Source organism: Hydra vulgaris, chromosome 12, assembly GCF_038396675.1.
Source record: "Hydra vulgaris chromosome 12, alternate assembly HydraT2T_AEP".
Lineage (NCBI taxonomy): Eukaryota > Metazoa > Cnidaria > Hydrozoa > Anthoathecata > Hydridae > Hydra > Hydra vulgaris.
This window is the reverse complement of record NC_088931.1, coordinates 13,895,045-13,922,055: the sequence shown is the minus strand read 5'-3', so window position 1 is coordinate 13,922,055 and position 27,011 is coordinate 13,895,045. Positions and strand designations below refer to the sequence as shown.

At 28.6% G+C, this 27,011-nt stretch overlaps 1 protein-coding gene across 2 annotated transcripts in view; it reads right to left on the bottom strand.

Annotated features, from left to right (window-relative positions):
- Nucleotides 1–27,011, bottom strand: part of LOC100208566 (testin) — a 48,204-nt gene that overhangs the window by 9,282 nt on the left and 11,911 nt on the right. For both annotated transcript variants that reach the window (XM_065812264.1, XM_065812265.1), the window contains 3 exons: nucleotides 21,737–21,822; nucleotides 8,099–8,405; nucleotides 7,787–8,002 (listed from right to left, as the gene is read on the bottom strand). In XM_065812264.1, the coding sequence (XP_065668336.1) occupies nucleotides 7,787–8,002; nucleotides 8,099–8,405; nucleotides 21,737–21,822 (609 nt within the window). The remainder of the gene's footprint in view (nucleotides 1–7,786; nucleotides 8,003–8,098; nucleotides 8,406–21,736; nucleotides 21,823–27,011) is intronic.

Here is a 27,011-nt window from a genome sequence, read left to right as displayed (position 1 = left end):
ACCTTGCTTATGATAGGAAGAAGACTAATGGGACGGTAGTTAGATAAGTCAGATCACCCTCCAGATTTTTGAAAATAGGCATAACAGATGTCGCTTTCTAGCATGCTGGAAAACAAAACTCTGATAAGCACTTGTTAAATAGTTTTGAATGTATAGACAACAGCTCCGGAGAACACTTCAGCAAAGACTGCAACAGGTATGTTGTCCGGACCACAAGCTGTAGAAGAGTCTGGGCAGGAAACCATTTTAGATATGCGAAATTGCTTTAGTGATGCAAATGTCAAGCAATGGATCAATTTGATTGTTGACTATATCAGGTAGAATATAACTAGTGGAATCAAGAGATGATATTGATGAAAAGTTTTTAGCAAACAATTCAAGACTTAACAAACTATACAAGAGAAATGTGGAATAACAAATTTGCCCTTATTATTGATACTGTTAAATATTCTCCAAAAGTCACAAGAGCCTAGTTTTTGAGATGATATACAAGATTTTATGGCCTGAGAATAGAAGGCTTCAGCGTTAGACAAAACCTTTTACAATGGTTTTGAGCAATAGTAAACAGATATCTGTTTTCTGGAAAATTGTTTTGCTGATAGATATGGAAGTAATGGTTTTGATTGGAAATCGCATCAGCACAATGTGAGGTAAATGAAGGAGAAGAGTAGGCTTGACTTGAAATTGTCGAGAGGGATTAAAAGGTTCCATGCCAGCCTGAATCCAAGAAATTATGTAAAAAACACATTTATTAGCAGGAAGACAAAAGATTTCTACCTAAGGCCCATCACGGAGAAAATCATGGAAAGAGTCCCAGGTGGCTTTAAGGTAGTTGTAAGAGGCACAACGATAGGGGGATTCTGATGATAAAAAAAATGAGATGATAGTTTTATCAAACCAAACCGTGACCAGAAGCATTTAAGGGTGAATGTGGAGAAACTGAGCACTGAATAGGATCAGAAAGAAGACATAAGTTGAGTAGAGAAGGTAAATGATTTGGGTTGCCTGGAAAACGAGTTGGAAAGTTGACTACTTGAGTTAGAAATTGAGAAAGGCAAAAGTTGTGGGCCTTAATGTCTGCAGAGTCACTGACACTAGAACCAAGCTAATCAGCGTGATGAGCACTAAAGTCACCAACAACAACAATATTGGCTGCCGGATAAAGAGAGAGGGCTCGGTCAATTTATTCAGAAATAACAACGAAAGGAATGCTATCTTGAGATGAAGGAGAGTGATATAGAACAAAGAGAAAGGTGAATGAGTGAATAGAATAGTCAGTGGATTCAAACATAGTTTCCCAACAAATGGGTGAATTCTTACGGATGTAGATGTCCTGGCCAAGCATGTGACTATTGGAGTCTTAACGAATTAAAGGAAGATAACCATCAACACTAAGATCACATGATGAGACAGATGAGACGAACTCAAATTAGTCTCACCAAGTGCAAGTAGGTCTGATGAACATTGCAAGAGATACGACTCAACAGAAGAAAAGTTACGTCGAAGACCACCAATGTTAGTGAATGATAGTTTTAGAGAACCTGATGATGACGATGGTTTTTTGTTTTTTATAGGTTTTGGTACTTTAGTCATTTTTAAATTTGTTAAAGAACTTGACTCAAAGTATAGATAGTACTCAGTATACTTTTCAATAGCCCAAGCAATTGCCTCATTACTATTAATAAACCCTAAGCTGTAACAAAGGGCTCAGGATAAGCTGACTTAATGCTAATATATATACGCTGTTTATATATATATACGCTGTTTATATATATATATATACACTGTTTATATATATATATATATATATATATATATATATATATATATATAATATATATATGCTGTTTATATATATATATATATATATATATATATATATATATATATATATATATATATATATATATATATATATATATATATATATATATATGCCGTTTACATATAAATACATATAAATATATATATATATATGCCGGTTATATATATATAAAAATAAATATATATATATATATATATATATATATATATATATATAAAAACAATATATATATAAACAGCATATATATATATATATATATATATATATAAACAGCATATATATATATATATATATATATATATATATATATACAGGCTTGGTCGGGAAAGGCGTGCAATAGCACTCTGATCTTGACCACGCATACAATATTTAGTTGCGACAACTTGCCCATGGCTTCATAGATATTTTGAGAACATTCAAGTATGTTTCCATGTTTGTCCGCATAACAATAAGTTTTAAAAATACACGCAAAAAAATTAACTTCATAACTTTAATCTTTACTAATTAAATGATTTTATATTGGCGAATGCTTAAAAAGATTCGCTAATATAAATTTGTTTTATTTTAATACGTTGACTTTAAAAGATTTAATAAAATGGCAGCATATAAACTTTTTAATAACATATTTTGATCTATATTATTAAAAAGTTTTATATATACAGCATATAATATATACATATATTAGCTTATACGCTGACTTTTTATTAAATTCAACTTATTTATGCAATCGTATAACAAGAATATGACAATCAAAGATATTATATATATAATGCTATATATGTTATGTATGCATTATATATATATATATATATATATATATATATATATATATATATATATATATATATATATATATATATATATATATATATATATATATAACAGTAGACAATATTGTTTCGTCCTTCAGGACTCTTTAGTAATGTACATAAATATAAAATTATGTGGGATAAAAACTATATAATAAATTGTTTATCCGTCCAATTCAGATAGAGAACTTATATCTTCACTGGTGCAGCTTTCTTCGCTACTATAATCAGTGGCAATGCTAGCATTAGCTGAATCAAGGCAAAAAACTCTTCACTTATCTAAGAAAATAACCACAGCACGACTTAAAATATCATCGCGTTCTTGTTGAGTGAAATTCGTGTCATTCCCTGCTATGATTATTGAGTCTTCCATTGTTGAGTGGTTTAACTTTAAACACCTATTAGTCAAAATCACAGTCAAAATACTGAAAACGCGTTCGACAACTGAATTAGAACCAGCAATATACATCAGAAGTTCAACTAAAAGACTCAAGTTTGGAAACTTAATTTTATGATAAAGAAAAATATTCTGCTATATTTGCAATGGTGTGAGTGCAATGGTGTACTGTGCATTTATTACTAGTTTTGCAGCTCTCCATTTCGAAAGAACCATTTTAAAATCCATTCCTAATTTTTCTAGAGGGTAAAAAAATTTGTTTAGTAATAAAGATATGCTGGCATCACCATACATGCTGCCTGCTGTCCATACTTGCGGATCTAACCAATCCATTGATTCGAATATGGGATTTAACAGCGAACTAAATCTATCGTTTATCAATGGCAGAATGATTTCAATTGCTAATTTTCTTACTTTAATGGCAGAATGAAATTCTAAGTTACATTCAAAGTTAAGATTAGGCATATTGTTGAGTTCAATCTCAACAAACTCTGGGTTTGATTTTTTTAATTCGTTACCTTCTTTGAAATACGAAGAAACAAGATTGGTTAAACCATCTTTTTCATTGATTATAAACTTGATTAAATTTGAATCAATAATATTATCAATATCTTCATTGCTTAATTCCGCTAAGCTAGTCTTTGTTATATCCACCGCTGTTTTAACTCATTCACAACTAACATTTGTTTATCAAAAACCAATGATAATGGTGATAACTTTTCTAGGCTGTTCTAATCATCTTTAATAACGCTTCGCAGTTGTCTTGTGTAATAGGTAACAAGTTTTCCATATCGAGGTTAGCAACACAACTACTTCCAGGATCTTCTGAGTTAGCATTATCAATCAGCGTCGCTAATCTATGGCTTTACCCTCTAAGATGGCGATCAACCTTTATTATTATCAAAGAAAAAATCACGGTTCAAATTAAGCAATTCTCTAAAAAATTTATTCACTTAGTAATATAGTAAATTATAAGATAACTACAGTTATAAGTTATATAATGGTAGAAAAATTATGTTTAAATTAATTCCTGGAGTCACAAATTAAGAACAAGCTAATTATTTTAACTTTACCTGATACTTTGTCACCACACAAGTTCCCTCCGTAAACGCTGTCAAAGAATTATTCGATACTCCTTTAACTAAAGCATCCGTTAAAATTTCAGTTTTGTTCCTAGCACAAACCTTACACCAAATTTTGAAAACTAAGCCATTTTCTTCCGTGTATCCAATAACTGATTCTTTCCCCCACGAAAGAAAAGTTTTTAAGTTCTTAGATATTGGTTTACTATCTTTAATTTTTTTTGCTTCAGATGTCATTCTTACAAATTTGTTATACTTAAACTTAAATTTACTTATTTCTGTTTTAAATACTTATTAAAATAAAAAAATAAAAAAAAGCCCACTCACTATTCATAATCAGTGGTAAAGCAGTTCCGCTTCCTCCTCGTAATTTTTTTTTACCTTTTTAGTTTAATCATAAAAAAATGCTTTCATATAGTTTGACGTATTTAAAATTTGATTTTGGTTAGTAAAATAAAAATAAAAATCATTTGGAATGTAATTTGTTTACTGATCATTATAGACCGCTAATTCAGGGGTCTGGCACATTACGGAATTGTTTTTAACATTTTTAAAGATACTGCTAAAAACAACGTTCTAACATTATCATAGTAACTGAATGATTTAATTGTTTCTTTTGTTCGTCGTACTACAAAGAATTGTATGCCATTTGTAAAAACAAAACTCAGGCCAACTACGCAAAGTGCGAAATGGTTAAAAAAAGATTGACTTTTTTATTTATTAAATAAATCAACAAACGTTTGTTTATTAGAATCGTGTTGAAATAAATCAGAAGTACTCAAATAAAAGAAATTATACTAAATTCTTTGATAAATTGAATAACAATTGTTTCTTTATTAAACAATTATTAATAGTAAGTTTTTACTTTATATAAAAGAGTGTCGCTTAATTATAAAAGACGAAGTTTATTAATTATTCTAAACTTGTTTTATAACAAATTAATCAGGCAGCTTTTAATTTTTGTAATTGTCTCTCATCGGTCCAGTTAAACTTTTTTGCGCTTGATTATTTTTTGAAATGTTCTCAAAACATCTATGAAGCCGTGGGCAAGTTGTCGCAACTAAATATTGTATGCGTGGTCAAGATCAGAGTGCGATAGCAACCCTTTCCCGACCAAGCCTGTATATATATATAAACAGCATATATATATATATATATATATATATATATATATATATATATATATATATATATATATATATATATATAAACAGCATATATATATATATATATATATATATATATATATATATATATATATATATATATATATATATATAAACAGCATATATATATATATAAACAGCATATATATATATAAACAGCATATATATACATACATACATATATATATATATATATATATGTATATATATATATATATATATATATATATATATATATATATATATATATATAAACAGCATATATATATATATAAACAGCATATATATATATAAACAGCATATATATACATACATACATATATATATATATATGTATATATATATATATATATATATATATATATATATATATATATATATATATATATATATATATATATATATATATATAATTATACTAATTGTCAAATATATAAAGGATATTTCTTTATTATTATCTTGAACTTAATTAGAATACAACAAGAGTAATAAAAACAATATTAAAAAAGTCTGCAAAAGTATTAGCGCACTTACAGTTTTTCAAAGATGGTAAGAAAGTTTAATATTTTATGTGACCACCTTTGTTTTTAAGGCATGCTAAGACTCTGCGCGGCATAGAATTTATAAGTTTTCTGATTAATTCTTGTGGCATGGTATTCCACAACTCTTGCATCTGCGTTTTGAGCTGCACCAAGTTAGTGGGCTTGCTTTTTTGTAATTTGCAGTCCATCCAACTCCAAAGATTCTCAATAGGATTTAAACCTGGTGAGCGAGCGGGCCAAGGCATTAGATTAAACCATTTTTTTTCCATGTATTGCTTTATTGAGCATGCTGTGTGGCAAGGAGCGTTATCTTGTTGAAATTGCCAGGTGGAGTTTGCCTTGAAAACATCCATTGATGGCTTTAAATAACCTTCTAATACCTCTCTATATTGATGTTGATTAAGGCAATCAGTGTAAAGATGCGCCAGTCCATTGCTAGATCCAGCAATGCAGTCCCAAATGCTAATTGAACCTCCTCCTCTTTGAACTCTTGACATGATAAAACAAGGATTATATTTTTCGTTTTTGTATCTCCTCACGACAACCCTTTTCTTGCGATTAATAAGTTCAAAATTTGACTTGTCCGAGAAAATTACCTTTCTCCATTGCTCTACAGTCTATGCAGCTCTCTCTTTGCACCATTTTCTTCGCTTGAGATGGTCTTTGATACTTAATAGTGGCTTCTTTGTTGCAAGGTATGAATTGAGATGTTTTTTCTTCATAAGCTTGCTAATTGTTGATCGGCTTACTTGATGTGCACCCAACGCTGTATTCAGGTCTGAGGCAATTTCGGCTATGCTTATATTTGGGTTGCGTCTAGCGAGCATAATTGCTTTATTTTCGTCCCTTTCTGACATTTTTTTGGGACAACCAGAGCAACTTTTGTCTTTGACTGTTCTAAACTCATTATAGTTTTTGAGCGTTGTTCTAACGCTGCATTCACTGATTTCAAGTTGATGTCCGATTTCTTGATTGCTGAGACCACTTTTGTTCAGGTCAACAACTTGTCACTTTGTTTCAATTGTTATGCTCCTTAAACCCATACTTTTGTTGTTGCAATTTTAAAGTATTAACTAACTGTATTTCAATTGATATTTCTACCACTTCAATTTATTCTTCTTACATTTTTTATTGACTATTATTAATCACCAGAGAGTTTTTAACAAAAATTAACCAAGAAAGTTTTTCTCAAAGGAATTAAACGAGTGTGCTAATACATTTTAAATGAGTGCGCTAATACTTTTGCGCGCTTAATTTCAGACATTTTTCCGAGTAATCATTAAACTTCTAATTAACTCATAAAAAAAACAAGCAGGTTGACAATATTTGACATTATAATTAAATTTAATTGGTTTTACCTTTCATTTAAAAAAAAACTAGTTCAAAATTACAATTACTTTGCAATTTATACTGATTTGAAGTTATCTATAATAAAAAAATTACGAGTGCGCTAATATTTTCTGGAAGCACTGTATATATAAATAGTAAAAAAATAAAAACATTTACTTTATTAAAAAAGTAAAAAACATTCTAGTCTATAAAGTTGCCTTTTTGTAGTTTTTTAAGAAAAAACTACAAAAACTACAATAAAATTTAATTAGTTTCCTTAACAAAATAAAAATTGTTTCAAAATTATAATTTTACCACCTCGACCTGTTACCTAACCTGATTACTTTACCTGATAAAAATCCAAAAATTAGTTTACTAAGATTTTTTAAACTGTCCCCAAATTGGTTAAAGTTTGATGAATTTTTAGCATTTTTACAAATTTTTATTAAGTTTTAAAAACCTTTAATTTAATAATTTTCAGACTTATTCATTAAATATAGGTAAACAAATTTAGATTTAAAATTAAAAATAAATTAAATAAAAGAAAAGTTTAACAAAATCTTATTTGATAGTAATAATGATAGCAAATCATATTAACAACAACATAAATAAAGTTAAAAAAAAAACAAGTCATACTACTTTAGATTCTTCTACTTTTTCTTTTAGTACAGCTTTTCCAATTGTGTGCATTTGCACAAGCAATGTGAAATAACCAAGTTCTTCTTTTTCATAATCATCAAGATTATGACAATACCGAATGTCAAAATCCTGGGGTGGAATTTGACGAACCAATGCTCTTTGACGTTGCTGGCTTTCTTCTTTATTTTTAGTTGACGCCTTCCTTTTTTCACTCTACAACAACCAATTTTTTAAATTTTACTACAAATATTCGAAGAAAACACATCACATTTAATAAAGTGTTTTAATGGTAATCAAGCTAAAATTTACATTAGAATTAAATTCGTTATTGCAAACTCTAAACTTCAACAGTTGATCCACAGTTGCACTGCTTTCATCTTTGTGTAGTTCATCCTGTTCATTATTAACTTTAGTTATAGCTTTTTTAAATTTTTTTCTGGATAAATGTTCTAATAATGGGTGTCCTTCTAAAACCTCGTCATCTATGCTGCACTCCCATGGTGATGCATTATCATAGTCATCATTAAGTAAATTGTAAACAATCGCTTCATGAATGCTTTTGTCAACTTCAACTTTGTGATCTTCGAGTTTGCATCCACAGTTTTTGCACACTTTTCTAAGGCATACAAATATTTTAATATCAGAAGACTATTTATTCAAGATATACAATAACTAATATTTGTATAAAAATTTATCACATAAAAGTATAATTAAAATGAAGGATTTGCACTTGATTGAAAGGTCACTTGATGGTCAGGGGAAGTTGGAACATCTTAGTCAACTTCAATTAAAAAAAGGCTAAAATAAAGCATCACCTGTAAACCAAGTACGCCGTTTTTACGTTTAAAATATTATATTGGAATATAATATTTTAAATGGATATTCATTTCACTTTTTATCTATTTTCAGTACTTTATTCTGATTAACAGAGAAAAATGGTACCCATGACAAAATATTATAATATTTTGCCCTGGACAAAATATCCTAATATTTTATCCAAGACACCCTATGTCAATGAGGCAAAATTCTGTAAGGGTGCCAATCAGATGCTATTTCAATTAGTTTAGATCGTTATCAGAGTTACAATATACACATAGTTAAAGTTATAATATACACATAGCAAAAAAAATTGTATTCAAATAATTGCTAAGATTGAAGAAACTTTTTTCACGCATGGTGGCTGTCATGGTAGTATTGATTCATCGATGATACTAAATTTCTCTAAGAAAATTATCCACTCAGATAATTAAAAAAAATTAAAAAATAGATAAAATTGGCCCAGAAAATTTTTTTAGATTATATTTTGATTTGCATGTGCGTTTATTAATATTTATGACAGAAGACAAACTCATTCAAAAAGTATTTACTTATTTGAATAAAAAACAACACCCTGATGGAGCTTTGATAGCGAAAATCAAAAATTTAGAAAAAAAGCTTCAAAGTTTTTTTTGTCTCTGAAACTGAATAATTATTATAGACATATAAAAAGAAATATAAGGTAACTCTTTATTTTTGACTTTTTTATAAATGCTAAAATTATTCATGAAATAATTATAGACAATAATAATTATAATCATTATTTTTTTAACAAATAAATGATAATTGTCATCATTATATCAATTGGATGTAATTGTATAAAGACTTAAAACAAAAGCAACTACTTTAGCTAATTGCTACAACTTAATTACTATTATTTATAATTATTTAAATATATTTAATATTTGTAGGTTTTACAAATATATTTTTATATAAATATTGGTTTATAAATTCAAAGCAAAATACTGAACTATATAAACCAATAGTACTGACCTTTTACCACATGTAAATTTTTCTAATTATAAAAGCTATTATTATTTTGTCTTTCTTTTATTCATGGCATAGTTTGCATAGGCATTTAATTGCCTTCCAGATTCCAAATTTTATTTTCTTAAAACTTATAATTTTGGTTATAAGGAAGAAATGTCTTTTGGGATCAAGCTCCAAATTAATGGTCCTAGATAGCAAAGTGAATGTTTTCCGTACACTTCCGATTTAATTTGAGAGGTACTAAAGTAAGCATTACTTCGCGTAATGAGCGTTTTCTTATTGACAAATATAATGTCACTTAGTGAACTTTCGTTAGGATTATTTTTTAAATTTGAACATCTCTTTAACTAAAAATTGGAAATTTCTTTGATGTACTGAGACAGTGTTATCCTTCTCTAAAAGCTTTTCAAATGTAGATTTGTAATCAGCCCTTGCATGTAACTTAATAATTTTCGAATTTGCTTTACAACAACACATTCACACAAGAGGACAGTACATGTATTGTGATTTAAAGAAGGTGTTTAACACTATTTTCTTTTTTTGAAGGTTGAGATAATTAAAAACTATTTTAAGAAAGCAGGGTCTTAACACTGAACCTAGCGGGACACCTTGTAATACTTTTGACCAAGAGCTATATGATGTGTTTATTTTTGTTCTTTGGCATGGATCATCTAAATAGCTTTTAATAAGTTTCAAAGCATTCAAGTCAAAACCATAAGCATTAAGTGTATTATTATAACTATTATAATACTCTTTTACACTTTTTATTTTTTATTTCAACTTAAATAATTTAAACTTGTATTACGTTGTATCTGATCTAGGGTGAAACGCTGAATCTTCTTTATTCTTCTTATGGGTTTTTACTTGTGCGTCCTTAATAAGGCTATGCAACTCTTTCTATTATCACCTAATGAGAACACAGCTCTAAAATTCAGTTTAATGGTATTAAGACCGACTATTATTAGGATTTTCCGAGCTCTGCGTAACTCTTAGAAAAAATGATTCTATCAACAGCTGTAATATAACAGAGTATAACAATGACCATGATTTTCATTACAAAAATCTCTATTTGAGCTTTTGGGGTGCATTGTTAAAGACACATAAAAGCCCTTTATTATAATTTTAGGCTAATTAAATTATACTAATTTACTGTGTATAATATTTAAATTATTACATGCTTGTGATTGCTCAGATATATCAACTTGTTTCTCCGTGCAGCGGCCTTGTTTGTCAAGGTTCGTGTTTCGGAGTAATAGAGTTGAGAGAGGGTTATAACCACAAGTAGCCTCCTCATCTGTAGTGGCCTTCTTGGCCTTGGAGAGGTGAACTACATTAAAAATATATATATATATATATTAGGGTGTCCCAAAAAACAACATTTTTGAAAATAATCTGTTCTCACCCCCTAAATGTGTTAAAAATTTCAAAAATTATATTTGCTTCAAAAAAAAATTGTTATTTATAGTTTTATTACATTAAAAATTACATTTTTTAACAAAAAATGAAAAAAATGCATTTTTTATGATAATTTTGTTTAAAATATTTTTAAAAAGTTAAAATTTTTTTTAAATGAATATTATTTTTGAAATTTTTATATAATTTCGCTTCATTTGAGTACCAGGTTGACATATTTTTGAAAAACTTTTTTTATGAAAATGTTAGAGACCTATTAAATATTAGAGGCTCTTGGGGGACCCCTTTAAATATTTTTTATTCAAAAAAATTTTTAACCTAGTGTTTTTGTATGAGATAGAACACATTTAGGGGGTGAGAGCAGATTATTTTCAAAAATGTTGTTTTTTGGGACATCCTAATATATATATATATATATATATATATATATATATATATATATATATATATATATATATATATATATATATATATATATATATATATATATATATATATATATATATATACACTCACGTGATAATTTACTTATTTTACATTGTTTTATTATTGCAAGCAATCAATGCAAATAGACCAGACCCATGCATGGAAGAAAAAAAAATTTTTATCTCTCATGCCACACTCTTTCTGGCATCCCTAAAAAACAGGTTAATCCATTGTTAGACATCTAAATCCATTATGCTTCTGATGCTAAAATTACTTCTCACTTAAACCTCTCTACAGGTTGTGGTCCGGACATTCCTGTCACAAACTAACAAAAATCTATAACTTTCTTATTACTCTCAAAACTATTTTTTTTTTTTTTTTAGATTATTCACCTCCCCAAGGCCCGAGGGGGGCCACTACAGTCTATGAGGAGACTACTCATTTTTTTGTGTTTTTTATTTTTTAGTTGTTATTTGTGGTACAACCCTCTCTCAACTCTTTAACTCCGAAACACGAACGAAGGCCGCTGCGTGGAGAAACTAAGTTGAGCGCGGTACTTCCAGGGACATGGTGGGAGTCGAACTCCAAACCTCTCGTTTACAAAGCGAGCGCTCTTACCACTACACCACTACCACATATTTAAAAAGTGTTTAAAACTAATCAACACGTGTTTTACTAAAGCTAGTTTTTTGTCTAAAGGAAAATGACATCTGAGTTTCTAATTTTCAAAAACTTAGAAAATTAGTAGCTCTATTTCTATTACACCTAATATTCATCAAGTCTTTTTTTCTTGAAGATCAGTTCGAGAAAATAAACTTTGTTTAAAAATATAATTATATTAATTATAATTTCAAAGATAATTAGTGGTACTGTTGGTTATTGTTCTCTAAATGTTGGTTATTGTTCTCTAAAAGTGGTTCTTGTTCTCTAAACCATTGTCTACAAAGTGTTACTGTTAATAATATCTTATCCACTACTAAGTTTACATTTAAAGGTGTTCCTTAGGGTTCAACTCTGGGTCCCCTTCTTTTCCTTATCTACATAAATAATTTAAACACTTGTATTAAATACTCAAAAATGTATCATTTTGCTGATTACACTAACCTCCTCATTGTAGATAAGTCTTTAAAAAAGCTAAATAAGTGCTTAATTATGACCTGGCATCACTGGTTCAATGGTTACGATCAAACAAGATCTCTTTGAGTGTCAAAAAAACTGAACTAGTTCTATTTAAACCTCAAGGCAAAAAAATTACTAAAAAATTTTTAGAATTATTGGCCAAAAACTAAATATTGTAGATAAAATCACTCACAGTGGCTGGTGAACTTTAATTCAGATAAAACTCAATTTTTTTCAGCCAATCGTTATCGCAATAATTTAGATCTTCCTATATTTATGAACGGTGATGTACTCGATGAGTCACCTACTCTTCATCTTCTAGGATTAACTCTTACTTCGAATCTTTCTTATCCATAATATCAAATCGGTTGCAAAATTAGCATCTGCTAAGGTTGCATCTCTTTATCGAGCTCGCCCCTTTCTTACTCTGGATTCTATTCTCTATCTCTATAAATCCCAAATCCGGCCTTGTATGGAATACTGTTGCCATATCTGGGGCGGATCTTCTAATGATACCCTTTCTCTTTTAGACAAGGTGCAAAAACGCTTTGTAAACATAGTTGGACCTGCTCTTGCAGCCAACCTCCAACCATTATCACATCGTCGTAATGTTGCTTCTCTTTCTCTTTTCTACAAATACTATAATGGGCACTGCTCTAAAGAGCTAGCGTCTCTTGTGCCATCTACTAAAATTCATTCTCGTGTTACTCGTCATTCAATTAAGTATCATCCTTTTTCTGTGACTGTTCCTAAGTGCTCCAAAAACGCTTATTCGTCTAGTTTTTTTCCTCGAACATCAGTTCTTTGGAATTCGCTTCCTTCATCTTGCTTTCCTGATTCATATAGTTTGCAATCTTTTAAATCGTCCGTCAATAGTTATCTTGCTCCATAATCTTCATCTTTTCTCTTACAGTAACTTCCAACTTTAATTAGTGGCTGCTTGCAGCCTTGTTGGAAGCGAAGATGTTTAAAAAAAAAAGAAAAAATAAGTAAATAAATAAAATATCTAGGCATATTATTAGATGAAAATCATTTGTTCATTCAGCAAAGTAAATCCATATCAAACAAACTAAGTCAAACAAATGGAATGCTTACCAAAATAAGGCATTTTGTGAATTACGAAACCCTTGTGAATATTTGGCATGCTATTTTTAACTCCCATCTAAGCTATGGTTGTCAGATATGGGGACAAACTTAATTCATTTATAAAAAAAAACCTTATAAATCTCCACAATAAATCATTAAGTATAATTCACTTTCAACCTAATAGTTCTGAAATACTATATAATCTTTCTAAAATTCTAAAGCTTGACAAACTTATCTACTTATCAAACTGTGTACTTGTATGGGACATTGTCCACAATAACATGCCCAGCTGCTTCACTAACTACTTTAAATTCATAAATGATATTCATATCTATAAACTTAGGCCTGTATTTTATTGTAATCTCTCTATGCTTTTAAAACAAACACATAAGAATGGCATAAAGTCAATTAAGTATCAATCAATTCACTGATGGAATTCTCTTACTGTTGAAACTAAAAAAATATTATACAAAATGACAAATAGCAATGCCTTCATAACCCATGTAAAAAAGTTTCTCCTCAAAAAAAATAATCATTTATGCAATCACTCCATAGTTTTTCTCTATAACTAAATTTAAAAAAAAATAAAAGTATAAAACTCATAAATAAAAATATAAAACCCATAAAATAGAATAAAAAATATAAAACTCCTAATATAAATGCTCGTCACTTTCTTACTTCGGATTCTATTCTCTATAAATCTCAAATTCGGCCTTGTATGGAATACTGTTGACATATCTGGGGCAGATCTTCTAATGATGCCCTTTCTCTTTTAGACAAGGTGCAAAAACGCATTGTAAACATAGTTGGACCTGCTCTTGCAGCCAACCTCTGACCATTATCACATTGTCGTAATGTTGCTTTTCTTTCTCTTTTCTACAAATACTATAATGGGCACTGCTCTAAAGAGCTAGCGTCTCTTGTGCCATCTACTAAAATTCATTCTCGTGTTACTCGTCATTCAATTAAGTGTCATCCTTTTTCTGTGAATGTTCCTAAGTGCTCTAAAAACGCTTATTCGTCTAGTCTTTTTCCTCAAACATCAGTTCTTTGGAATTTGCTTCCTTCATCTTGCTTTCCTGATTCATATAATTTGCAATCTTTTAAATTGTCTGTTAATTTATATCTTGCTCTATAATCTTCATCTTTTCTCTTTTAGCAACTTCCAACTTTAATTAGTGGCTGCTTGCAGCCTTGTTGGAAGCAAAGATGTTTAAAAAAAAAAAAAAAAAAAAAACTTAAAACACTTTATTTTCTTTAACTAATTTTTAACAACAACAACAAAATTATTAAACAACCTGTTTCTTTAACAAAAAATCTATTAGTTTACAATTGCAGTTAAATGCTTTTACTTATGACTTTATTTCTTCTGAATAAATGTCACATAAACAATATCAAAAGATAATTTAAATATTCTATAAGATGAAAGTTTTAACGTGTCGCAAAATTGCTGAATGCGTAAGCAAATCGCCTTTTCGCAAGCAAATTGCGAGCTGCGTAACGCTTCTTAACAAGGGCTGATATACATATGTGTATATATATATATATATATATATATATATATATATATATATATATATATATATATATATATATATATATATATATATATATATATATATATATATATATATATATATATACAATAAACTATTTTCTAAGCCCCTTATTCTCTATAACAATTATTTTTTTAATTCTCTATATTTTACTTTAATGGATACTCAATATTTCTATTTGCTTCTAAAATACTATGCTTAAAAAATTCTGGTACATAACAAAACTTTCCTAGGACTTCTCCATCTTTAACTCTTCTTTCCTAGCCCATTTTCTTTTCTTCATTCTATCTGTTATTTTTTTTTTTGTTATTGATATTATTATGATTTTTAAATTTTTTATTTTGTATTATTATTAATGATAATCACTATTTGCTACAAATGTTTTATTTTGATTATAGTAGTAAAATATATATAGAATATACTGTTTTATATTACTGTATTTAATATTATTAATAATATTATTATAATCATTTATTTCTATTATTATTATTATTATTATTATTATTTATTATTATTATTTATTATACCATTATTATTATGCTCTAACTTATACCATCATAGGTCTTTACACATCATCAGTTTATAACTGTTTGTAAATGTCCCGCACGATTGTATATATACAGTATTATTAAAGCGAATTTATTAAGTTATTATTAAGTTGATTTGATTTGATAGTGACTTTGTTAACAATACACGATTCTCTGATTACAATTTAATGTTGTGCACGCATGTTAACTGACACGCGCAAGTCTAGCGGAGGTAAACAAACAAAATTGACTTGGAAAAAATTTCATGAAGGTGATTACAAAGCATTATTGCATAAGTAAATAAAATTTTATTTTGTTTATTTTTAATTTATTTATCCGCTTTATCCGCCATATTTCTTATATATAAGAAACTTTCTAATATATAAAAAAGATGGCAATAAAGTTAATAAATAAATTTAAAAAAAGACATCTTTTATCAAAAACCTAAAATTTAATGCTTTGTAATCACCTTCATGAGATTTTTTTTCTCCAGCTTAAAAATACCTTCAGGGCTTCAACAGATATCATTTTTAAATCCTGTAAAATCATTTGATATAAAAAAGCTTTATCTTTGATATTCTTTAGAAACAATATTCTAAACCATAAATAAATAAACTAATACTATAATTATATCCAAGTTTTCGTAATTTATTCCTTAAATATCAGATACTTATAGTTTAGCATATCGTTTCTTTATAGTAATGGCAGCTAAAACGGCATCTTAAATTAGCTTAACGAATATTGAAAAAAGTTAACACTCGATAGTGAAAATTAAAGCTTGTTTCATCTCTCCTTGTTCCATGAAATTTACAAAGCTCTTATCTCCATTTTAAAAAAAAAGTTTATATTGACCATTTTTACATTCATTTACTGCATTATAAGTAGAATATTTCCAATTATCTGTTACATTCTTGCAGTACTTCATACAAAATATTGAAATAAATCTTTGTTTACCTTCACTAATTTAGCGCATGACATTTAATATGTGCGTGCTTTTTTTCTAATCAAAAAATTGTGTATTGAAAATATTATAAAGATATAAGCTGAATTCAGACATTTATTACAGCTGAACCCTTTAATTTTTCAGGATTTGTGTGGTTCCAAATCACATAGATACAATCAGTTAAAATAACATTGAATAACATTAAAAATAAATTTCTTTTAAATGATTACAGAAAGCTTATACTAGTTTTTTTATAGGTTTTCTTATTGAAAAGCAGAATTACAATATATATTTAAAATCATTATATTTTTCAATGATCTAAAATCAACAATACATCTAAACCACTGAAATAAACTCAAAATTTTTAACAGCATATATCTTAAAAATGTTTAAAAAAATAACATTATGTGCTTAATTTTACAACTTTACAATGCTCCATCGCTCATTAAAAAATTTTAGCACTGCCTCTGTTCAATATGATGTAAATACATGTACATTTTTTTTTTAAACATCTCTTCCAACAAGACTGCAAGCAACCACTAATTAAAGTTGGAAGTTACTAGAAGAGAAAAGATGAAGATTGTAGAGCAAGATAAAAATTAACAGACAACTTAAAAGATTGCAAATTATATGAATCAGGAAAGCAAGATAAAGGAAGCGAATTCCAAAGAACTAATGTTCGAGGAAAAAAACAAGGCAAATAAGAGTTTTTGGAGCACTTATGAACAGTCAAAGAAAATAGATGAGACTTAATTGAATGACAAGTAACATAAGAAAGAAGTTTAGTAGGTGGCACAAGAGACGCTAGCTCTTTAGAGCAGTGCCCATTATAGTATGTGTAGAAAAGAGAAAGAGAAGCAACATTACAATGATGTGATAATGGTTGGAGGTTGGCTGCAAGAGCAGGTCCAACTATGTTTACAATGCATTTTTTCACTTTGTCTAAAAAAGAAAGGGCATCATTGAAGATCTGACCTAGATATGGCAACAGTTTTCAATACAAGCCCAGATTTGAGATTTATAGGTTGCATTTATAGGTAGATTTTTAAGGTTGCATCTCTTTATCGAGCTCGATAAAGAGATGCAACCTTAGTAGATGCTAATTTTGCAACGGATTTGATATATGGTTTCCAAGAAAGATCGGAAGTAATAAATATAGGAAGATCTAAATTATTACGATAACGATTGACTGAAAAAATTGAGTCTTATCTGAATTAAAGTTTACCAGCCGCTGTGAGCCCCATGCTATAGCAGAAGTGAGATCCTTTTCAAGCTCAGATGCCCCCTCCAAGCAATCAGAGAGTGTCGGCTCTTATCAAAACAAGAATAAATGGTAGTATCATCAGCGAACAATACCACCTTAGATGCGAGAATATCTGGAAGATCATTAATGTAAATTAAAAAGAGTATAGGGCCAAGGATAGAACCCTGAAGTTACAGAATAAGAAGAAGAGTGCTGTCCATTGAGGACAACTTTTATACTACGATTGGAAAGAAAAGATTCAATAATTTTAAAAAATGTTACCTGATACACTGTGCAAAGAAAGCTTATGGAGAAGACAAGCATGCCAAACTTTATCAAAAGCTTTAGAAATGTCAAGAGCAATAGCCTTAACCTCTCCACCTCTATCTAATGCACGATAAAACCTATCGGTTACTAATGTTAGCAAACCAGTTGTAGAACAAGAAAATTGAAATCCATATTGATGATCAGAAAGTTATTAGATTCAAGATGAGAGATTAAGTGTTTGTTAATTAAAGATTCAAAAACTTTGCTTATGATAGGATTTTTCTTAATGGGACAGTAGTTAGACGAATCAGATTGCTCTCCAAAATTTTTGAAAATAGGGATAACTGATTCCGCTTTCCAGCAGGCTGGAAAACAAGACTCTGATAAACACTTGTTGAATAGTTTGAAAGTATAGACGACAGCTCTGGAGAACACTTTTGCAAGACTATAACAGGTATGTTGTCCGGGCTACAAGCTGTAGAAGAGTAAGCTTCTGTATCTAAAGTGATTTCCTAAGCAGGAAATCACTTTAGATACAGAAGCTGGAGTGAAACAAATGTCAAGCAATGGATCAACCTGTTTGAAGGCTATATCAGGTAGAGCGAAACTAGTGGAATCAAGAGATAATATTAATGAAAAGTTCTTAGCAAACAATTCAGCTTTGTCTTAAGGTAGGGTAACAAAGTCTGAGCTATACAAAAGAGGTGGAATAACAAATTTGCCCTTATTATTGATACTATTAAAGATTCTCCAGAAGTCATGAGGGAGACTAATTTTTGTGATGAAATACAAAATTTAATGACCTGAGAATAGTGGGCTTTGGCATAAGACAAAACCTTTATACAATGGTTTCTAGCAGTAATAAACAGATGTCTGTTTTCTGGAGAATTATTAAACAGTACATTTTCTGAAATTGTTAAACAGTAAATTTTCTGAATTGTTAAACAGTACATTTTCTGGAGAACATTAAACAGTACCTGTAAAATATGTAATGAACACATTATATATACCAGCCAGCATTTGATTCTAAGAAAACCTCTTTTAAACCATCAAAAGACGTCTTTTTAGAACCAAATGCAGGCTGGGATTATGCTACAATTTATTAGGTTTTATTGGTAGTTAAACCAATTTTTATTTTTTTCATACAAAAAGCTGTTTATGATAAAAAATAAAATTTATAGCAATTTTTGGCAATGTTGTATGTTTTAGAAACTTTTTACAGGCAATACTTAAATATTAATGTTACAATCTAAAGTACAATATCTGCTTTAATTAATAGTATATATACATATATATATATACATATATATATATATATATATATATATATATATATATATATATATATATATATATATATATATATATATATATATATATATATGTATATATATATAAATATATATATATATATATATATATATATATATATATATATATATATATATATATATATATATATATATATAGCACAGCGGTTAGAGTTCTAGTGGTCTGAGGTTCGACACCAGCGCTGGCCCTATAAACGACATTGGTAAAGAAGAAGGCGTGAACTTCCTAGTTATATACTCTTCCATGGTGCTCTGTGATAAGACTGTAAGACTGTAAGGATTTCTAAAAGCATCTTAATAAACACACAGAAAAAAGCACCCTAAAAATAATCAAAACTCATTTAAAGCAAAATGCGCATTTTTTTATCAAAATTGAATAACTTTTCTAAAGAAAATCCATAAAGAAAATCACAAAAACTTCTTTTATAGAACAGTTGTTCTATTACCTCTTATATGACAAAAATCTAAAACCAAAATGATATACACGTATGCTAATAATCATCAAAATGTCAAAAAAAATTTAAATAAATCTCAAAAACCCTGCTCAACTTCCAGAACTTTTTTTTAAATTTACTCTTTTGCATACTAGGGTTGAACTTTTACCGACTTTCAAACTTACCGGTAAATCGAGAGAAAAAAAGCATAATTTACCAGGAAATATCGCTAAAATGGGTAAAAATGAAAAAAATGATAAATACTTATATTGAATTTTTTTTTTGTTTCAAAATGAAGTCTTTATAAAATATATGTTTAATATCTTTATTGATAAATGTTAAATTGATAAAAAAAAAATGCTTTGATGAATGCTACTGAATGCTTTGATCCATTTTTTGTCACAAATAATTCAGTAGCAGAAAAGCCTCGCTCAGACTCAATAATTGTTGGCGAGGTAAATTCCAGTGCATGGAAGAAAAGTTCAAGATTGTCAGTTCTCGTTCCAGTAGCTTTATAGAGCAACATTTAATTTAAATGGCTTCAAATTCAAAAATTTAAAATTTAAGATTTTTTAATTTTCGTTAGGATTTTATGAGCCACACATTTCTTGAATGAATTCTAAGTCATCTAAATTTTTTGGGAAAAAATCGTCAATTATAACTGACAGTAAGTTTTTGGCAGTCTTTTGAAGTACAGACTTTGATGACATTTTAAAAACTTCATGCTCTTCAATGGATAAACATTTTGGATTGGAAAAATAACTTTACAAGCTTACAAGATTGCTCTATTTCAAATGTCTCAACATTGTACTCTTCATTGCAATACGAAGAGTCTAATCTTCTGGTTTCAAACTGTTCATGATAAACTTGAAAATTTCCTCAGCTGTTAAAATAGTAGTTTCCTATCGGCAACGGGCTTCTGCTGCTAATTTGTAAAGTAAACATTTTATACGACATTGTTACTGGTTCAAGAACAGTAACAATGTCGCATAAAATGTTTACTTTATCAATAATGCAAATCATATACTTTTCTGATTGAATCTTTAACTTTGAGAAACTGTTGAATTATTGAGAGTAGACTTTTCCTTCTTGTTCTGCAGTCAAGGATAGGCGAAACCTCTTTCCCCTACTGTTTCTTGGAGGACGTCATTTTTTACTGGAGATACTTGAAATAACTTGACAATTTTGTGAATTTTGTGATGACAAATCGCAAGTGCACTTTCATGTTTGGAATGAGCAAATGATTTGATTGCTGGCGCAAGTGTTCCATCCAATTTCTACAACTATTTCTGTCGGTACCTTTCAACTAATTTCAATCCCCACAACTAAATCAGTAAAACATTTTTACCGATTTACCGGTAAATTTTTGGTAAAAGCTCAACCCAATTGCACACATTTTATTTGTCAACTTTTTTTTCGCATGCATTGTATTTGTCAATTTTTTTTGTATAGATTATATTCCTCAACTTTTTTTCGCATACATTCCTCAATTTATACAATAAATGTTATATTTATCTGACAATTTTTATATTTGTCATAAACCGCTGTTTGTGGTTAAACTACCAATAAAACCTTATAAATTGTTGCAAAATATATAACGTTTTATATTATGATAACTGTTTGAGAATTTTATTTAAATGTGAAAATAACTAGATTTTAATGAAAACATATATTAATAAAAATCATTAATAATCATTAATTTTATGTTAATTATTATTAACATAAAATTGTTAAATAGTGTTGTTGCTTTAAAAAATGTTGTGCTAGTTTCGAAATTTTGTAACATTAATTTTTACCTCCAAAAATGCAATTCTAATCCACAACACAGCTCATTGCATTTTAAGCAAGGACTTCCACTACCTTGATCATGTGTCAAACATTTCTATAAAAAAGTAATACCACAAAGAACAGATTAAGTATTTACAATTAAATAGATTTTAGTAATTTTCAAAGTTTCAGAAATCTAAATTACAGTGAAATGTACCAAAAATTATTTTTTAACATAAAAAAGTTTTTCAAAATGATTTTAATCTAAAGCACTGTTAAATAAAAAAGTCTCTTCGATGAGCATAAAAAAGAACATTTTTTTGTAAATGTTACAATATTGCTGCAATACAGTGGTTTTCATAAATTTAGACGCACTCATATTTTAGAATAGAAATTTTTAGTTTTTTAACGATTAAACAATAAAGAAAAAAGATTTCGGTTTAGTTTTTTTTCTATTTATTAGATAAATACATACAGAATACAAAATTTTAAAAAAATTTACAAAGAAAATACAAATATTAGGTAATAATTAGGTACAACTACATGGTATTAAAAAAATAAGACAAAAAAATTATTCACAAATATATAGGCGCACGATACATTAGGAGGCGTAATTTATGAACCAATTAATATTTTGTGTATCCGCCTTTTACTTTAATACAACTAAGAACTCTTTTAGGCATAGACTCAACAAGATTTTTGCACATCGCTTCTGAGACCCTATACCAGGTCTCCTTAAAGACATCCTTCAGCTGGCCAAGTGTAGAAATTTGAACCTTTGCCAATTCACGGTCAATCCAAGCCCAAATGTTTTCAATCGGGTTCAAATCAGGTGAGTATGGAGGCCACGGTATTGTCTTGATATTATTATCGTTGAACCACTCCTTTGAATAGTATGCAGTATGTGCAGTAGCGCCATTTTGTTGAAGTTTATATGGCTTATCATTGAGCATAAGCAGGTCAATTGATGGAATTAGGTTGTTTTCCAGTACTTCGACATATATTCTGGAGTTGATTCTTCCAGTGTATGTTTGGCACATACTAATACCTTTGTAATTGAAGCATGACCAGATTTCTATCGAGCCACTTTGTACAGTCGATCTAATGTACCTGGCGTAATAATTTTCGTGAGCCATTCTTTTGATTGTTATGTTAGATTTGCGATTGATAAGCTTAAAGTTACTCTCATCACTCCACATAATGTTTTTCCATTGTTCTATTGTTCAATACCTTCTTTCACAACACCATTTTAGTCTCCTTTGTTTATCATATGGACGCAGGAACGATTTCTACAAAGCAGAGAAGACTCCATTCTTGTATCTTATAAGTTTTTGGCGGACTGTGCTTTTAGAAATAGATGTATTTCGCATTGTATTGAATTATGTGGTCAGTTCTTTGTAACTAATTCTTGGATTAGCTCTGACAGTTCTGAAAAAAGGGCACTATCATCTTTTCTGATGGTTGACAAGGGTCTACCTGGCCTCGTTTTTTCGCTGGCACCACTAGTGTGAAGAAAGTTTTGGTTCGTTGTCCGAATGCATTTCTTAGAAACTCCAATTAACTTGGCGATTTCTCTATGAATTTTGATTACATCAAAAAAGGAATCAAATGAAATAATTTGCCATCTTTCACCTTGAGTGATATGTCTTTTGTCCGTTTTTCGCTTCTTTTTAGTGCAAAACTAACTTAACTATTGTTTATTTATTAAATAATAATTAACTAATTCAAGGTAAGTCATATTTATATAAAGTTTTTTGACAAAATTAATTAATTTAGGCCTATTAATGAGAAATATGGGAAAAAAACTACTAATTAACTATCAATTAACAAGATATAAGACTTTTTTGATTGTGCATCTAAATTTATCAATAAAATAAAATCAAGCTTATCAATTAACTTTTTTGTGTTAATTGGCATAGAATGAGTAATAAACATCCTGTTAAAAAAGTTAAGGTACTCTTCAATAGAGTTTCACTTCCTCTATTAAATTATATATCAAACATAGCAGTAGCACTTTTATTTTATTTTAAATATTTTCTTACATATATGTAAAAAAAAATGAGTGCGTCTAATTTAAGAAAACCACTGTATTTATGTTATTATAGTCTCCATCATTATGAATATGAATTGTAGAATTCCCGTAAACATTAAAAAAAAAAAGTTTTTATAATTCCCATTAGAGAAGAAAAAAAATTACTTCGAAAGATTAAATTACAACAAAGAAAATGCGCTCGTTTTATGCAAATTTTGTTTGCCTTGTAATGTCTGTTTTCCCTAAATATTGTAAATAACGTATTGAGAAACATATAAGAAGTTCATAAAAAAAAAAATTAATTAAAAAAGTAATTTAAGGTTTTTATAACTATTTATACATCAAATTCAAAAAATGAATAGTAAGAAGATAAGGTTAAACACATTTAATGATAATTTAAAGAAAATGTTTCTTTTCTTAACGCAGATCAAAGATGAGCTCCTCAAATGTTCTATTTGTTAAAGCCTATTTGACATTAGTAGTCGTGGACGGTCTGCAATTGAGGATCATTGCAAATCTATTAAACACAAAATGGCATTGGATACTTTTATATCGTCAAACAAAATCACAAAATTGATGAGGAGTCAGAGCTTTGGTCATAATAAAAAAATATTAGTCATTCAAGAAGGAACAATTGCATTCCACACAAATAAACACAACCATAGCTTTAGAAGTGCTGATTGTACATCAAAGCTAATTAAGAAATTTTATAATCCAAGATTTGCTTGCGCGCGTACAAAATGTTAAGCAGTAATTGTAAACGTGTTCAAAAAATATTGTGAAAACAACTCAGAAAATACATTGTTAAAAGCATCATATGAGTCAATTCTTTCTGATGAATCAAACCACAAGGACGTTAAAATTAATCCAATTTTGGCTCGTTATTTTGATGCTAAAGAGGGAGTGCAAATTCAGCTGATTAATATGAATTGTGTAAATAGAAAAACATCAGATATTTTATCAGAAGTTATCTTTAAATGTATTAGTGCTAAAAATATTTCTTCAAAGGTTTTGGCTATTTCTACAGACAACACCAATACCAATTTCGGAGGTTTAAAACGAAACGGTAATAAAAATATTAACAAAAAGTTAATTGTTAAGCTAAACCGTGAAATCATTGGTATCGGTTGCAATGTTCATATTTTATCAAACGAAATAAACACTGCATCTGGTTGCTAATCTATTGATGTGAGATAATTATTCCTCAAATTTATTTACTTTTTTTTACCGTTTTACTGTTCTAGTTTCTAGTTTATCAAATTTCTGCGATGAGGCAGGTGTGGAATATCAAAAATTGCTAGGATCCTCAAAAGTTCGTCGGTAGGCCTTACTTCCAGCTATCGAAAGATGCATATGTTATATCAGCCACTAAAGATCATACTTTTGAAGTTTAGAAAATTGTCCGAAACTTTTATATGACTTTTTCAATAACGAAATGGGTGAAATAGTAACGTTTTTTGTTTACAGTCAAGGCAATGTTTTTTATAACACGGTAAAAAAAATTGAGAAAGGTGATATTTCTGCTGCTGAAGTTGCCGTAGTATTAAAGGATTTGAAAGACCAGATAAAATCTCGAAAAGAAGAAAAATTTCTATCTTTCATGATAAGACAGCATTTGCAAGTTACCGAAGAAAGTAGTCATCATTTGAAATACAATTTCTGAAAGAAGTAGACATTTTTTACAGTTTCTGTCTAGAGTATATAGATGAGTGGACACGTCACTTTAATCAGGTTGAAGTTTTTAAATGGTCTTTACTGGATTAAAATTATTAAAACTATAACTTTTTTGAAAAAATCAATATAAATCACATTCGATGACAATGAATTGTTGGACGAAATTCGGAGAACTAATTTATGTTGCACAAAGAAAAAGTTTTCTTCATGGAACTCACAGCCTGTTGAATGTGACAAGTGATGGGTTGAAATTTTTTCTCATTTCGAAAAAAATCACGTTTCTTATAACAATTTGTTAAATTGGTGGAAGCTGCTTTTTGTTTGCCATGTACAAACGTTTCCGTATTTTTTACGATTGTTTTCGATTGCCAATGATATTTGGAAGGAAGGGAAATCCCAACTTACAATGAAAACTTTAGCAGCTATTTTGTTCGTTAAATTTAATTTGAGAAAATATAGCTGCTCAGAATTTGCAGAAAAAATTGAAAAAGATGACATGTTGCTGAAAACAATTCATTCTTTTGAAAAATATTTGTGATTTAAAAATGCAAATATTGTTTAATATTTTTTCCATAATTTAGTTTTTTCACATGCTATTTTAAAATAAATAAATGAGTTTTTAGTAAAACCCATTTAAACCAGGCCCGTAGGCAGGGTGGGAGCGATGGAGGCACGTACTCCCCTGCGCTTTGTCCTGTTTGGTCACTAAAAAATTGAAACTAAACATATATTCAAAAATTGTTAATACAACACAAAAAAGGGCAAGGCGAAACCGTCTTGAAAATATAAAATATATAATTAATCATTTTATTAAATTTATGCAAAATCTTATCAAAAAATAGGTGAATATAGACGCTAAAAAAAATTGCCCTGGGGTGCCTTATCAACCCTGTTGATAATCAGCTTTAAGTTTTTCATTTGTGTATCTTATATGCATAAATAATAAATTTTCTATTTGTAGTCAGTGAAAATATTTTGGTATGTTAGTTTTATAGGTATGTATTTTCTATTTGTAGTCAGTGAAAATATTTTTGTTAGTTTTATAGGTATGTATTGTAAAAGTTTATTTTATAATTATTTATTTCGTTCTTCAGATTTATAATTTTTTTGCAAATTATTGAACTGGTTTTTCATAATTTATTATTAAAAGCAAATTACCACTTATATGGGTATAGTTTGATATGATCAGATTTATTTTTAAAATTAAACTACAAACCGTTTAAGAACACTAACAATTTTCTAAATTTACTTTTATGATCTTAAATAACTTTTATTCTTAAGTTGGTCGAGTACAATGACTTCTTAGCTGTGAAAGTATTATTTTTGAATAAAAGTCAAAATTTTTGTTTTTTTAGATGACTTAAAGCTAACTAATAGTGTAACAATTACTTTTTATCAACAACTTTAAAGATTTTATGAGCCAACTCTACGTTGTATTATCGTTTATTTTGGTGTAAGTTGTTTATTTGTGGTATTTTGGTGTACTATTAGCAAAGATTATTTTTGAGTGGTGAGAAACTTATTTCAATTTTACATTTTATGGATTGATTAAGAATTAATATTCATCTATTTGATGAATCAACTTGGGTCCAGTTGTT